The sequence below is a fragment of the Hydra vulgaris genome, chromosome 04 (assembly GCF_038396675.1).
Source record: "Hydra vulgaris chromosome 04, alternate assembly HydraT2T_AEP".
NCBI lineage: Eukaryota > Metazoa > Cnidaria > Hydrozoa > Anthoathecata > Hydridae > Hydra > Hydra vulgaris.
In genome coordinates, this window is record NC_088923.1 from 29,704,253 (window position 1) to 29,720,176 (window position 15,924).

A 15,924-nucleotide genomic window follows, 5' to 3' on the forward strand; every position below is an offset into this window, starting at 1 on the left:
GAAAACATAAATACCTTTTAAAATGCTGAAGACTTTTAAAACTATTTTAACAAAATGTTTCTCAGCAATAATATTTAAAAAATTTATTATTACGAACGGATATTGTTTTTACAACCTCTATGAAAACTCTTTTGAGACCCAGGTTGACATACATTTGAATAATTTTTTGTGTGGCAATATTAAAGATTTTATCCCAAATGCTTAAGATTTGAACCCAAATATCTTTACAACTTAATGTGATGGTGAAAAATGAGTGACATATTTGAAATCAAAATGAGAAATGCTATAGGAAAAACGTTTGCTCAGCACCAGAAAATTTTTTTTTTGTTGGCCTGTGTTATCAATAGATAAAAAAACAACATGAAACCATATATATTGAAACTATGATTAATAGGGTAGAACGTTTAGACGAGTAATAAAATTTTACTATTTAGAATTGTAGGATTGATATTCGAACTAACTTATCATTTGAATAAACTCATGGTGTAATAAAATAAATCAAATTAGGTAGAATTAACATAAACATATATCTAAATAATAAAAATCTTATCTAAGAAGTAGTTATTTAAATATTATTATTTAAATATAATATTATAATAAGTTATTTAAATAATAACCTATTATAGTCATATGAAGTATTTTTAAACTGAATTTTTTAGACTTATACTGTGGTATAACCTTATATTGGCGATAGATGAAAATTTGAGCGAGGTTGTTCAGTTGGAAAAAAATGTTCCTGAAAACAATAATGTATTTTTAAAATATATGAGGCTATGAAAATGTTAAGATTTTAATCACTAAGACCTTTTGATAAGTCTAAACTTTTTTAACCGTTCATTAAACTGTTTGGCATTATGTTTTCTTACAATTAACTCTTTTTTAGTGAGAGATTTTCTCTTTGTCCAGAAACCATTAAGTCTAAATTTTTTTAACTGTTCATTAAAACATTTAACATTATGTTTTGTTGCAATTAACTCTTCTTTAGTAAAAGATTTTCATTTCGTTGAAAGGTCATTGATAAGTCTAAATTTTTTAACTGTTCATTAAAACATTTAACATTATGTTTTGTTGCAATTAACTCTTCTTTAGTAAAAGATTTTCATTTCGTTGAAAGATCATTGATAAGTCTAAATTTTTTTAACTGTTCATTAAAATGTAGCATTTCATTTTGTTATAATCATAATTAATATCATTTTATATAATTATATTGATCCGCATAAATTTTTCTTTTTGAGGAAAATACTCAAAGAATTACTGAGTTGCCTCTTCTTTAGTGATAGATTTTTGTTTTCCATAAAACGCAGGAATGTATATTGTCGCTTATTTTGGTAGCAGTAGATCTTGTATTGTGAAGCCTTTATCAATTAATAAACTGTTACCAGAATTAATAAAAGACAAAATCCCACATTGTTGAAAAATCACGAGATCAACAATGCTTCCCTCATAAAAGTCTGAAACAAAATAATAAGCTTCATTAGAATTTACAACAATTAGACTTTTCATGGTACAATAATGCTTATATGAATTATAGCTATTGTCCTGTTTACCACAACTATGTGGGATTTTAAAGAAAAATTCAGTAGAATCAAGTAAGCTTCTATTTGTAACAAGAATTTTTCAAATTATTTTCATAACGATTTTTGAAAATAATTTGAAACTGTAATTGACAAATAAAAAAGAAATTTTATGTTAAACCTATATGCATTGATTTATTTTAGCTTTAAAAATGAGATTTAAAAAAAAATGCCAATACAAAGTGGGAAAAGCAAGCTGGAGAATGGGAGAAAGTATCTAAAGTTGAAAAAAGTAAAAAGGTTTTTTGTAATGCATTTTTGCATAACAATAAAATTGAGTGAGTAAAACTCCATTTAAAACATTGCCAAAATTTGAGTTTCATAAACTGTTTTAACAGGTGACAATCTCAATCTGTCAAAATATTTGAATAAAAATTGCAATAATTTTAAATAATCATTTAATCGGAAAACATCTACTCTGATAACAGGATAATCATCTCAAGTTGGAACAAGTTCTTTGGCATCTGTTAGTTCTATAAGTTTGACAACACCTTGTAAGAAGCAACGGTCATCATACACAATATCAACTAATATAGAACAGAAAGAAAATATTGTTATATAAATAGCAAATTTTTCTCAAGTGCAAATGTATCTTTTAAAACTTGTGAAAATCAAGAGTTTATATATGATGGATGAATAAGTGTTACTAATCATCAATTTATTGCTCACATTTCATATGAAGGACTGAAGTCTAAACCTTTATGCATAACTGATACTGCATCAAATAAAAAAAAACAGCAAAATATTGTACCAAACTTCTTAGGAATGTCACTAAATATCATAAGGAAACATAAAACAAAGAAGTATTTGTTGTGGTAACAGACAATGAATATAAGATAAAAAAAATGAGAGATCAAATCAAAGAAACATATCCAAATATGGGTGTTCTGCACATTAATTAAATCTTTTAGAAAAGGAAGTAACACACCCAGATGTCATTAAACACATGGTAGAAGTGCATAAGTATTTTCACAATACACATCAACCACGTGTAAACATTTTGCATTTGTGGAACTTCAAAGTATATCAAAGTTTAAAAGTAACAAGTTTTTCTTTTAAGTAAATTTTAAGTGAAAAAGGAGAGTATATGTCTCAGCTACCAAATGATACCCACTGGAACACTCAAATTGACTTTATAAAAATATACAAAAAAAACAAACAATTACACAATTCATGTAATTTAAATAGCAATTATAAAAGCGATCATCATGATATACCAATTAAAATCAGAAAAATTATTAAAAACCCAGATTTAAAGAAGATGACAGTCTTCAAACCTAAAATATTTGGTGTTGTTATGGTGATGACTTTTTAAAATACTTATTGTTGTTTTAGATATTTAATTTTTAGTTAAATACTAATAAAAAACACAGTTATCAAGTATTTAATTTTTTTAAATTAAATTTTTATAACAAAATAAGACTTAATAAATAAGACTAGGAACTAAAAGACTTTAAATAAGACTATAGAACTTTATAGCATATAGGAAAAATAATTAAAATAAAATTATTATGGTGATTAAATAACAAATAAAACTTTTTCTAGATGCAAAGTGATGATGCTGTTATCTATCAGAATGTGTTGAGTTGTGGTTCTCACTTCTAAACAACCCTGAACTATTACCACACAACTACCAAGAAGTGATCTAATGATGCTATGACACCTGCCTCGCATACACGACTAATCCTCACCTTTTTGGGTACAATAAGTTTTAGATTAAAAATCAAAAAATAGATTTTTTCAGCTATATGCTAATTGGAACTTAATTTTTTTTTCACAGGTAAAAATCTGACAATTGAAAATGAAGATGAAGCAGAAGAATGGCTTTACAATCATTTGATTTTTTACCTAGGTTGATTTTGCTTAAACTAAAAGATTGTGATGCACTTCCCACAAAGATTTTGAGCGATCAAACTAAATCAACAGTATTGTGCAGAGATTGGTGGTCAATCTTTAAAAAGAGAAACAAGAAATCAGGATTTTTCAAATATATTTCTAAACTTCGAAAATGCTCTGCTAGCTCAGAACAAATAGAAAGAATATCTTCTTTGTTTAAAAAGTTATGGATAAAATAGAAAAAAAAAGGAAAAAAACAGGCGCAAATATATAGTTAGAATCAAAAATAGATAGTTGGTTTTGTAAAAAAAAAAAGGTTAAGAATTATTCTAATTAAAAGCGTACTCTTAAAAATCTTATTGAATGAATCTTTTAATTTGTTTGATTTCCGAAAATATTATTGTGAAAAATATATTAAAAATAATATTGTGTTTGAATTAAAATTTTCCTTTTATATATTCTTTTTTATATTACATTTAGCTACAATACAATGTTTTCAGAAACATTGGTTATAATAGCTCATAAAACTATAAAAATATCTTTCAAAAAAACCAGGTTACCCAGATTTTTAGAGGTTTTTTAGGCAAGTCTTATTGGGCAGGTTTTTTCATGCCAATTCTGAACTTAAATGCTTCAAGAATTTGTTTCCTTAGTTGTAAACTTTTGGTGAATTGTAATTATAACTATATTAATGAATGTTAAATTTTCCTTAAAATTCAAAAATACCTGTCATGTTTATTTTTTAGGAAAATTTTATTTTTAGAAACTCCTATTAATATAGTTATTTTAAAAGTATTATTTTTTATTATTAATTATTTTTATCTTAAAATTTTGATTTTTCTATTAGCTTATTTGTTGTTAAAAATTTCAACATTCTTTAAAAATCAAATAAATTTACTGAACCTTGTTTAAAAAAAAATTTAAAAAGTAAACAAAAGTTTTTATTACCTCATCTTTAAAAATATTTGTGAGCACAACCATGCACTTTTGAATTAGCTCCTTATCAGAAAGCTGAGCTTTTATTCTAATGGATTCACCAGCAATCACAGTCATTAAAATATAATTACTCTAAGATAAAAAATAATTTTAAAACAAATAATTTATTATCTAATTTATTAATAAACATAAGTTCCTAAAAAATGATCCCATCAGAATCATTAAACAAAACATTACCCCTTTAGAAACATCATAGAAGACTGAAAATAGCCCACGATCTTTTGGAGAACTAGGAATGTGACCAAAATAATCAGCTTCGCCAATTTTGTTACGCCAAAATGGCTTTGTAAACTTGAGAGCAATCTATATATACGTATGTGTGTGTGTGTATATATATATATATATATATATATATATATATATATATATATATATATATATATATATATATATATATATATATATATATATATATATATATATATATATATATATATATATATATATAGGCTTTGCCAAAAAGGCATTTTTTTTTATTTTAAGTTTTAAATCTAGAGAAGACTTTCTTTTGCATGTATATATTGGAAGTATAGGTTTCTAAAACTTTTAAAATTGGTATCATGTTTAGGATAGTGATGTTAATTTATACAACTTTAGATGGAACTATTGGGGTGAAAAAAAAAGATTAAACAAACTGAAAAGTAATAATTAACTCAAAGAAGCTCAGAAAATTATAGACATTAATATGTTTAAAATTGTTTTGTATTTTGTAAAATTTTGTACTTTTTGAAAGCCATTTGAATTAAATAACTTTGATCTTTACTTATGTTTTTATATTATTGAAATGCATTTAAATAAAGTACCAAATGACTGCTAATGATATTTTACAAAAATATATTAAGTAATAATATATTTTTTTATATTTATATAAGTATGTATTTTTTATTATGTCTTTAAATAAATAAAAAAATTTATATCAACTTTTTAAATAAACAATTTAATTATTTTTTCTTTTGTTTACGTTCCTGCAAAGCATTGCTAAGAATCTTTTATTTTATTTTTATATGTGCGCTTTTGTTAAACAATCGTTAGATGTTACTTTATTTAAAAAGCTATTTGCATAATATGAAATTATAAAAACATTAGTAAACGGTTCAAAGTTATTTATTCCAAATGTAATTTAGATAATCTTACTGTTATAGTTTATTAGTTATTTTAGTTAAAATTTTAAGTTTTAGTTGTATTTTTATAATTTAGTATTACATTTTTTAATTTTTTTATGAAGATTTATTTGCTTCTACAATAAGTTTTTTTAAGCTATATATATTTAAGCCTATAGTTAAGTTAAGCTTAGTTAAGTATAGTTAAGCTTATAGTTATTATTTTTTTTTAGCGCGTTTTTAAAATGTATACAAACTTTCAAAATATATTAACAACTGTGGTCAAGCTTTCAAAATCACAGAGTATTTGCGTGGTTATATTATGATGTGAAATTGCACGACTTCCTGGCCTAGCCTCTATATATATATATATATATATATATATATATATATATATATATATATATATATATATATATATATATATATATATATATATATATATATATATATATATATTATTAAAATGAGAAATATAGTATTAAAATAAGAAATATAGTATTAAAATGATGGCACTATTATTAAAAAGTAAAAAAAAGACCTAATAATTGAGATAAAAGGTGTGTTTTTTGTAGACTTTAAGAGCTAAGCTAAAGAAAATATATATACACATACACACACACACACACACACACACACATATATAATATGAAATCCCACCTATATAAATATATGATATGAACTTTAACTTATAACTATTTTCAGATTTGCACGCAGTTTTTTATGTAGTTTTTTGCTACTGAAAGCAAGTCAAATTTAATTTTGAAAAAATTTTCATACTTGACCTCTCTGCCACCCTTTTTAAATGTTTTTTTCCCTAAAATTATGACAAAAAGGACATATTTTTTTATATTTCGAAAAATTCACTTGTCATATTTATAATTTGAATATCAATATTGCCCGAAAGGCAAAATTCTTCCTAATAAATGGTGTCGGCGGGCACAATAAACTTATTTTTTATTGAGGTGTTCTTCAATTATTTTTGCAGAAACATTTATCCAACCTTTTTATGGAGTTGTGTTAAATATTATTGCCACAAGATTTTCTAGTTTCCAGGCCTTTACAACATCTATGGTTGCTGTTGCCTGATTTCTCCCATGTGAATCTGGAATATAAGAGACATTAAAATTTCCTTTTATTTTACCTTCTACCTCAGATACCAACTTTGAATCCTAGTGAATGGAGTGAACTGGATGCTTCTTTATGTCATCTGAAACTTGTTATCAAACTTTTCTCCCTGATTTGCTTACTGTGCTTTTTAAGATACTTCATGCAAACTGTGAATCCAAATATTTTTAAATACCATCTATTCTCACACTGGCCCTCAAAAAATTCAAGATTGATAAAAATGTCAACGAAAACTGTTTCCAGATCCTTTAAGTACTCTTTTTGTACAAATCTGTTGAAATTAAAATCATAGCTGCTTGTCCAAGATTTTTAAATGACTTTCAAATCGACCATTTTTTCCTAAAAATGCCATTGTCTGGTTTAAATCACTTAAAGCATTTGTGTATATTTCTGGTTTTTAATTTAAAAAGTTGTGTTACTAAATAGCTAAAACTCTATTAAACTAAACTAATAAAGTTTTGAGCTTTTATAAAGTAATTATAAACGGAAGTTATAAACGGAAATGACAACAAATGCGAGAAGTAAAAACTATGATATTATTTATGCATATAAGTATTAAGTCTTTATCCTTAACAACTTCTTTATTTTTTGGAAAATCATGAATTAAATCTTTAAAAATAAGTATTGAGTATTATACTTTTGATATGCCCAACAAATCAGCAAATCATGATGAATCTAAAGTAAAAGTGTGTGCACCATGTGGAAAAAAAAAAATTTCAAAAAAAAAGTCTCAGCAGTTTGCAATCACAGAAAAGATAGCTGAACAAATTAAAATGTATATAAATTCAGATTTTGACCTAGTAAACAGCAAATATCTTTTTAGTATATGTGGTACCTGCAGAATAACACTAAATGAGCAAGACAAAGATATTAAAAATAGAAAATTGCCTAAAATGCCAAACTATGAAGACATATTATTGATAAAAGAAACTAGAACTAGAGGAGATAGACAATGAAATTGCTATATATGCATCACAGCATTGGTCATCAACCCATTGTTAAAGGAAAAGGCTTTAAAAGAAGATTGATTTCTAACATTACTGAAGACAGTGGCTTACTGGCTGCTGCCAAAATTTGGAAGATTTCTTTAAAATCTTGTTCAGGTAAATATTATAAGCTTTTACATTTATATATGCATATAATAATAAGCAAAAAAAGTAATATTTTTATTCAAAATTTATAATTAATAAAGGTTCAAATTCAATAATTATTTGTTTGTATTGCAAATCAGAAATTGGAATTGGACTGTCCCATTATTGCAAGCATACTAAATCAGCAGAAATTATTAAAAAATTTTTAAACAAAACCTTACTAGAAAAAGACTAATTAATAAATTCATTACTTAAAACTAAGGCAGATAATCAAATAGATTCAAGTAAAAAATATCTGCTTAGAGCTTCATTCAAAAGGAAGATACATATCACAAATCATTTTAAAACCTGATATAGCCAAAAAAGTCAACTTTTCAAGTGAATGCTTGAATAACTTTCAGGTAAATACTGGAGTATCTTCAAATGTGATGGAGAAATTTACTAATTTTATTAGATCCAATATAGGTAAAAAGGCTGTTCCTGCTTATTATAGAGAACAGGTATCAGAAAAATCTAAATCTTTGAAAAATTTATATCAGATTACACAAGATATGTTTGATGTAGAGGGTGAATCTAAAGAAAAAGCAAAGAGAACAACTTGTTGGGCAGATTCACAAGATATTGTGGATGCTGTGATAATAGCTAGAGAGATTAATGAAAAAGTATACATTAAGGTATCATTGTATTTTATATTTACATTAAAATTTAATTTTTAATTTATTATATAATTTTCAGAAGTAAATTTGTTTAATTTTGGTAATGGCTGACGGAGGTCAGGGTTTTCTAAAAATTAGTGCAACAATTTTACCAGAAAGTTATCACCCAGAGCTAAATTGTGAATTAACTGAGGATGAAACTGAAAAGTTAAAAAAATTGGAGGAACTGAGCTTTCCTAAAAAAAAAGATCCTTGTATTCTGAAGGGGGTACAGCTAGCAAAAAAGGAAAGTTAACAGGTGTTCACATATTGATAATTCTTTGTATAGTACCTCAAATCAAAGAATTTTATGAAAACATGAAACTGCTGTTTAATCTAATCAAGTTAGATAGGATTCCTTTTGTTTTTGTAGCTGATTTTAAATTAATTTTGGTTGTTAATGGTCTGCAGACAGCCACTTCAACAAATTCTTGTCCATATTGCTATGTTAAATTACAGTCACTCTGAACGGAGTGGAATTTTGCTACTTTTAGGCAGAGAAAAATCCATGCTATGGCCCTTAAAGTTAAAATTGATTTCAAAAATTTGATAAAAAATTTAGAGACAGTTTTTACTAATTAAAATCAAAATGAGATAATTCGTATATTTTATTTAGGGTGAGGTCTTTGAAGGCAATGCATGTAGTAAGCTACTTCAATATGTAGATAAATTTCCTGAAGCTGATGTCTTTGGTAAAGTTAGCCCGTTATTATTGTTACCTTTAGTTTCATTGCTAAAAGCAATGGGCAATGTTGTCAAATGTTGTTTTGGAACTGGAAAGGTTTCGCACAATTTATCTCATTACCTGCAAGCTTTGTTTCAGGCAACAGATTTATCTGAAACTCTCAAAATGCGCGTAATTCTCAAACACATTGAACAATGTCTTTGTGAACTGAAATCATATTATAGACTAAGACTTGTATCTGAACAAGCTGGAGACTCAATCCATAGGGAATTTTTAAAGTATTGTTCACAATATCAAATTAATATAATCACTAACACATCAGTGATGGTATGTATGGGGAGCGATTGATGAAAGCTGTTGTGGAATTTAGTTCAAGACATTTATAACACTTTTATTTTCTATTTATTTTAATTTTATTTGTTTGAACCCCATTTTTTTTAACATTAATTATGAAAATATCAATAAAAACAATTTTTTACTTCTTTTGATTCTAATTCACTTAGCAATTGCTCCATTTGGATTTATAGTATGCAAAAGTGTGGTTTTATTGGGTATTGTAGATTTATGATAACTTTCAATAGTATTGCAGATAGCTGAAGTAATTAATAAATAATAAAAACTTTAGAACTTACAGTTTTCTCTATTACCATATGCCAGATGAAAAAATATATTTTGAACTAATGACTAAATTAAAAGTTAGTTATAAATCATGGACAAGCAGCTAAGATTTTAATTTCAACAGATTTGTGATCTACAAAAAAAGTATAAAAAGGATCTGCAAACAGTTTTTGTTGACATTTTTATTGATCTTGAATTTGTTGAGGGCCAGTATGTTCTGCAAATTTCAGAATTATGCTTCAGCTACAGCTAAAATGATTTCAGTTCTTTTTCTGTTAGCAAATCTAATGAATCAGCCATTAAACAGTGTTGGTATTTCACACCAAATTTTCTGCATCCAATGCTGCAATATTAAACAGAAATTTATAACAATTTATTTTTGCCTTTCAAATTAACAATCATTTTCATTAACTATAGATGCAATTTTTTACCAGTTGCATTCCAAATCTTATAAAACATAGATTATGGAGTAAAACCTTTCCAGTAATTGGTAGTTGACTGAATAATTTTGCTTTAAGGCTAGGTACAAAACATATAAAAAATATTATTTATTTATAAAAACATTATAAATAATATTTTTTTTAAAAATGTATTTATAACTTAATAAAAATTTTAATCCTCTCAAACTGTGCATAACTTTCAAGAATCAATAAATAAAACTCTCAAGTAAAATTATAGATACTACCTATTCTACATAGTTCAGAACAGTGATCCATATTGATACAATTTGTTTTGATATTGATACAATTTTTTTGTTTATTCAAGATATTGATACAATTTTTTTGTTTGTTCAAGATGTTGATACAATTTTTTTGTTTGTTCAAGATATTGATACAATTTTTTTGCTTAGTAATTAAACTAAATTTTCATATTTAGCTTAACAGCAGATTTTATCATTAAAAAATATTTAAAAAGGACAGTGATCCATATTGATACAATTTGTTTTGATATTGATACAATTTTTTTGTTTATTCAAGATATTGATACAATTTTTTTGTTTGTTCAAGATGTTGATACAATTTTTTTGTTTGTTCAAGATATTGATACAATTTTTTTGCTTAGTAATTAAACTAAATTTTCATATTTAGCTTAACAGCAGATTTTATCATTAAAAAATATTTAAAAAGGAGAATTTTTGAAAAAAAAAAGTTTTTTTAATGAAAATCCTAGAAAAATTTTACACCCCAACAAATTGGTAATATGGGTAAATTTTAGAGAGTTGCCAAAATGGCAGAACTGTAGGCTAGACTGGTGCAGCTAATACATCCGACATGTGTGATTAGGTATAAATTTTAAAAAATGTGTAAATTTAAAAAAGAACATTTACCTAAAATAAAAATTGATAGTAGGTAAAACCCGATTACCTAGGACTGCTGTTTATTTTTTGATGCCCAGTTAATATAACAGAGGCTCATTAGCTTATCTTGTATTGGGGCCTCTACATTTTTAATTAATACCCTTCAATGAAGGAAGTTCATTATTTTTGACATTCACACCAAAAAATGGCATTATATTTTGTTTAAATTTTTCGTTTTCAAAGAAATACTGAAAGACAAGTTTTGAAAGGATGCATTTAAGTGAAGATGATTCAAAAGTGGCTGCATGATTAAAATATCATATCCATATCCTTCTCATGTTTTCAAGCCCCATGTTGATTTGGACAATGCATAAGTGTTCAAAGCAAGTAGTCCTCATTAATTAGGTTGAAGTCATAAAAAAATACCAATTAGTGTAAATCCCCAAAAACAAAAATGTTTTTATTGCAATTTATTTCAAGATAATTTCAGTAATAGAATATATAGTTGCTTAAATGTAAGTGTTGTACACTCCGTTCAGTTATCTATAAAATATAAATGTATGTACACTCTGTGCAGTTATCTATAAATAAATTAGGACAAGGGGTTCTCAGGGTAACCCATAAACAAAACAAAAATAAAAAATAAAACAAAAGCAAAAATACATATATATATTATGTATATATATATTATGTATATATATAATATGTTTATATATATATATATATATATATATATATATATATATATATATATATATTTTATATATATATATATATATATATATATATATATATATATATATTTATATATTTATATATATATATATATAAACAGTATATAACAATAAAATAAAAAAAACAACAATAAAAAAGACTTTCTAGTCATAATTTTAGTGGTTAAAAAATTACTTTGATTAAAAAAAAAGAAAAAAAAGAATGCTATTCATAAAACTATTATCTAAATTTAAGAAATGTTTTATTGTTTTTATTGTTTTATAATTAATCTTAGACACGCGTTAAAAAGTCTTTTTTCTTATGTTTTTGATGGAAGTTTTATTTTCTTCATTTGTAATGTCATCTCATGGGCAGAGACGGATATTTAGTATAAATGTAAAATTATTTTTTTAATTTAAAAAACACTTTTATTATAAATATTATAAATAGCTACTATTAAAGATATATTATATACATTTATAAATGTTTTTTTTATTAATTAACTATAAAACTTATATAACTTTTTGAATATTTATTCCCCTTAATGTTGTTTAAAGAAGTTATTAAAACTTAAAAATCGTTTTGAATAAAAAAAAATCTGATTAAAGAAAGCTTTTGCAAAATATTTTGTATGAACATATCTCTTTGTATGATTTATATCTTTGTACGATTTATATATTTTTCAAACCAGCGCTTTTTATTACATCATGTAAACTAAATAGTTTACACTAATGTTTTTACTAAAATATTAAATGTTAATGTATTTACTTTAAATTCAAATTTAATTAATTTCTTTTGACTTTCAGGGCTACAATTTTATACTATTTTTAATTAACATTTTACTATTTTTAATTAACAATTTACTATCATAGTAAAACATTAAATAAAAAAAAGACTGAAATAAATGAAATGAAATAAAGGGGTAGAAGTAGTAGAGGGGTAATAATACCATTAAAAAAATATATATATATATAATAATATCATATAATAATATATATATATACTATCATCAAAAAAACATATACATAATATAACTACAATTATGTAGCTAAGTATATTAAAAAGTATTAATTTTGGTTAAGAAATGCCACAAAAACCAATAATGAAACCAAATACAACAAATATCTTAGTAAAATCATAACATTTTAAAATTTATAAATATAACACAAACTTAAAGGTCTTTTTAACACCAACATTTAAAGCTCTTACAGGCCTCAATATAATGTTTTTTGTTAAAAAAAGTTCTGCAGTCTGTTTAATTAATTTCTGACCTTTTCAATTAAACCAGCTCCAAGCCGATCAATAGCAGCTTGCTTTTCTTCTGGAAGTTTTGGTTTGAATGTTATTGCTCTTGATTGATAAATTGTTAATGGAACTGCACATATCACCTATAAAAAAATTATATATATATATACACACACACACACAAATATATATATATATATATATATATATTATATAGTAATGCGTGTTTAGATAACATGTCTGATATCACAATGAAATAGGTAACTGCTGGGGGCTTTGGTACATACATCGACCATCTTAAAGACTGTTGTCACAAAGAAGTGCTGCTACATTGAATAAGGTTTAGGATGGTGCAGCAATTTTTCTTTTATGATTCTTTCTTTTTTTCTTCTTTTTCTGAAAAAACTGTATGCTATAAAGATATCTATATCTCTCTCTCTATATACAATGTTTTTTTTAAAAAAAAAAGGAACAACATGATTGTTTTAAAAAAAATGTGTATATATGTGTGTATAATATGTGTACATATATATATATATATATATATATATATATATATATATATATATATATATATATATATATACACACACATATTTGTAATTCACCTCCTCAAGGCCGAGAAGGCTAACTACAGATGAGGAGGCTACTTGTGGTTATAACCCTCACTCTACTCTATAACTTCGAAACACAAACCTTGGCAAATAATGCAGCTGCGCGGAAAAACAAGTTAAGCGCGGTACTACCAGGGTCGTGGTGGGAATCAAACTCTCTCTCTCTCTCTCTCTCTATATATATATATATATATATATATATATATATATATATATATATATATATATATATATATATATATATATATATACACACACACACACACACACACTCTTGCTTGGTCATTATTAATTTTACCATTGTCAGGTTAAAATTGTTTTAAAGACCGGAAAAACTTATTTTTTAATTGATTGATAGACTGCCTGCCCCAACCAAACCCTCAGTCGATGTAGTGGCACTTCCTTGTAGCAGCAGGCTATAAGATATTCGATATATATATATATACATATATATATATATATATATATATATACACACACACATATACACATGTATATATATGCACACATAGATATATGAAGGATATATATCCTTCAATAAAATGATTAAAAAACAATTAAATAAATTAATTAAACTGTTGAAATTCAACTAAACTGCAGAAAAAAACTAATTTAAATGAAAAACTTAATTACATCTATTAAAATGAGGTAAAACTGATTGCAGCATGAAGTTTATTTTAACTTTTGGTTTTCTGTGTTAGATAATTTATTTATATATCTACACTATTTTAATAATTAATATTGAAAAAAAAGAAAAGAATAAAAGGTGGGGCCTCAAATTAACAACAGGTCAAAAAAGAATTTCTTTAAAATTATGTAAAATGTTTCAAGTTATAGCTTACCTCTTTTTAAAGTGTTACATGTAATTTTATAGATTTTTTTTGTTAAGTTGTTTTGAGTCTTCTTAAAAATTCCGATCACTGTCTCAAACTGCACTGTCTCAAGCTAAGCTTTTTCTTCTTTTACTTTTAAAATTTATAATAAAATTTTGATTTCCAAATATTGTTACCTCACCAGCCGAACTTTTAACTAAACACCAATTTTAGACAATAAACTTAAAAATTTAGGAAATCATTTTTTTACTAATTTGAAATTTTAAAAATACTTATCTAAAATTTTAGACAAACTAAAAACTTTGGAGATTTTTTAACTAATCTAAATCGCAAGATTAAATCATTCAACCAGTAAAAAAATGGAGAAAATTAAAACTTTCATTATGGAAATGCAAACACTGTGAACAATAACCTTGACATATAGCCCTAACTTTGACGTATAACCCTAATTTTGAAACAATAACCCTGACATATAACTTTAATTTTCAAAAACTGAAGAAAATCGTAATGGTTTAAACTACAATTTTTTTGAAAAAATCTTTTAAAATTTAAAGAGAAAAGTAATTTAATGTTAATTATAAAAAAACTCGAAATTAGTAAATTAAATTAGTCTAGATAAATTGGTTAACAATAGATCTTTAAAAAAAAAAAAAAAAAAATTGTAAAAGAGTAATAATATTAACATAATATTTAAGTCGAAATATTAACATAATATTTAAGTCGAAATATTAACATAATATTTAAGTCGAAATATTAACATAATATTTAAGTCAAAATATTAACATAATATTTAAGTCGAAATATTAACATAATATTTAAGTCGAAATATTAACATAATATTTAAGTCAAAATATTAACATAATATTCAAGTCGAAATATTAACATAATATTTAAGTCGAAATATTTGCCTTTAATAACTTACTTACTTTATCTGCAGTAAATTTCATTCCAGACTTGGTTTCAATAGAAACTTTTTTAGACGATGTATCAATTGAAACAACCTAAATATGTTAATATTAGTTCTTCTAATCTTATTAATAACAATAAATACAATAAGTTATAACAAAAACAACAACAAAAAAAACATAAACAAATAAATCAATGTTTCACTTAGTAAAAAAATTTTTTTTACTGTGAAACATTTCTTAATAAAAACATAGATCTAATTATCTACCATAGACGTCATTAACCTAGGCAGCAATTAATGTAACTGTGTTATATTATACTTACTTATGGGAATATTTGTGCCTAACTAGTAGTGACAATTCTTTCTGTTATCTCCTAATTATGGTACAGTTTTAAAACTCAGTTTAATGGTTCATAGGCTGGGTGGTAATAAGATTTCCTGAATCCTGTTGCAGCTATCAATGAGACTGATTCCATCAATAGCTATTAAGTATAAAAGTATAACAGTTCAATGTTGCACATGGAAGATGTCCCTGTTAATACTTTTGGTGTGTATCGTCAAGGCATAATACAGTTAACTCTCGATATCTTA

General features: G+C 24.8%; 1 protein-coding gene and 1 long non-coding RNA gene across 2 annotated transcripts in view; both read right to left on the reverse strand.

Annotated features, from left to right (window-relative positions):
* LOC100202596 (lysine-specific histone demethylase 2) overlaps positions 1 to 15,924 on the reverse strand; it is a 68,476-nt gene that overhangs the window by 7,963 nt on the left and 44,589 nt on the right. Inside the window, exons 15-18 of the mRNA XM_065796014.1 lie at positions 15,353 to 15,427; positions 13,006 to 13,122; positions 4,584 to 4,709; positions 4,359 to 4,478 (exon numbers count right to left, since the gene is read on the reverse strand). Coding sequence (XP_065652086.1) covers positions 4,359 to 4,478; positions 4,584 to 4,709; positions 13,006 to 13,122; positions 15,353 to 15,427 — 438 coding nt within the window. The remainder of the gene's footprint in view (positions 1 to 4,358; positions 4,479 to 4,583; positions 4,710 to 13,005; positions 13,123 to 15,352; positions 15,428 to 15,924) is intronic.
* Positions 9,929 to 10,463, reverse strand: LOC136079739 (uncharacterized). The gene is made up of 3 exons (XR_010638169.1): positions 10,409 to 10,463; positions 10,155 to 10,242; positions 9,929 to 10,066 (listed from the first exon to the last, which is right to left on the reverse strand). It is a non-coding gene; the product is annotated as an uncharacterized LOC136079739 (long non-coding RNA).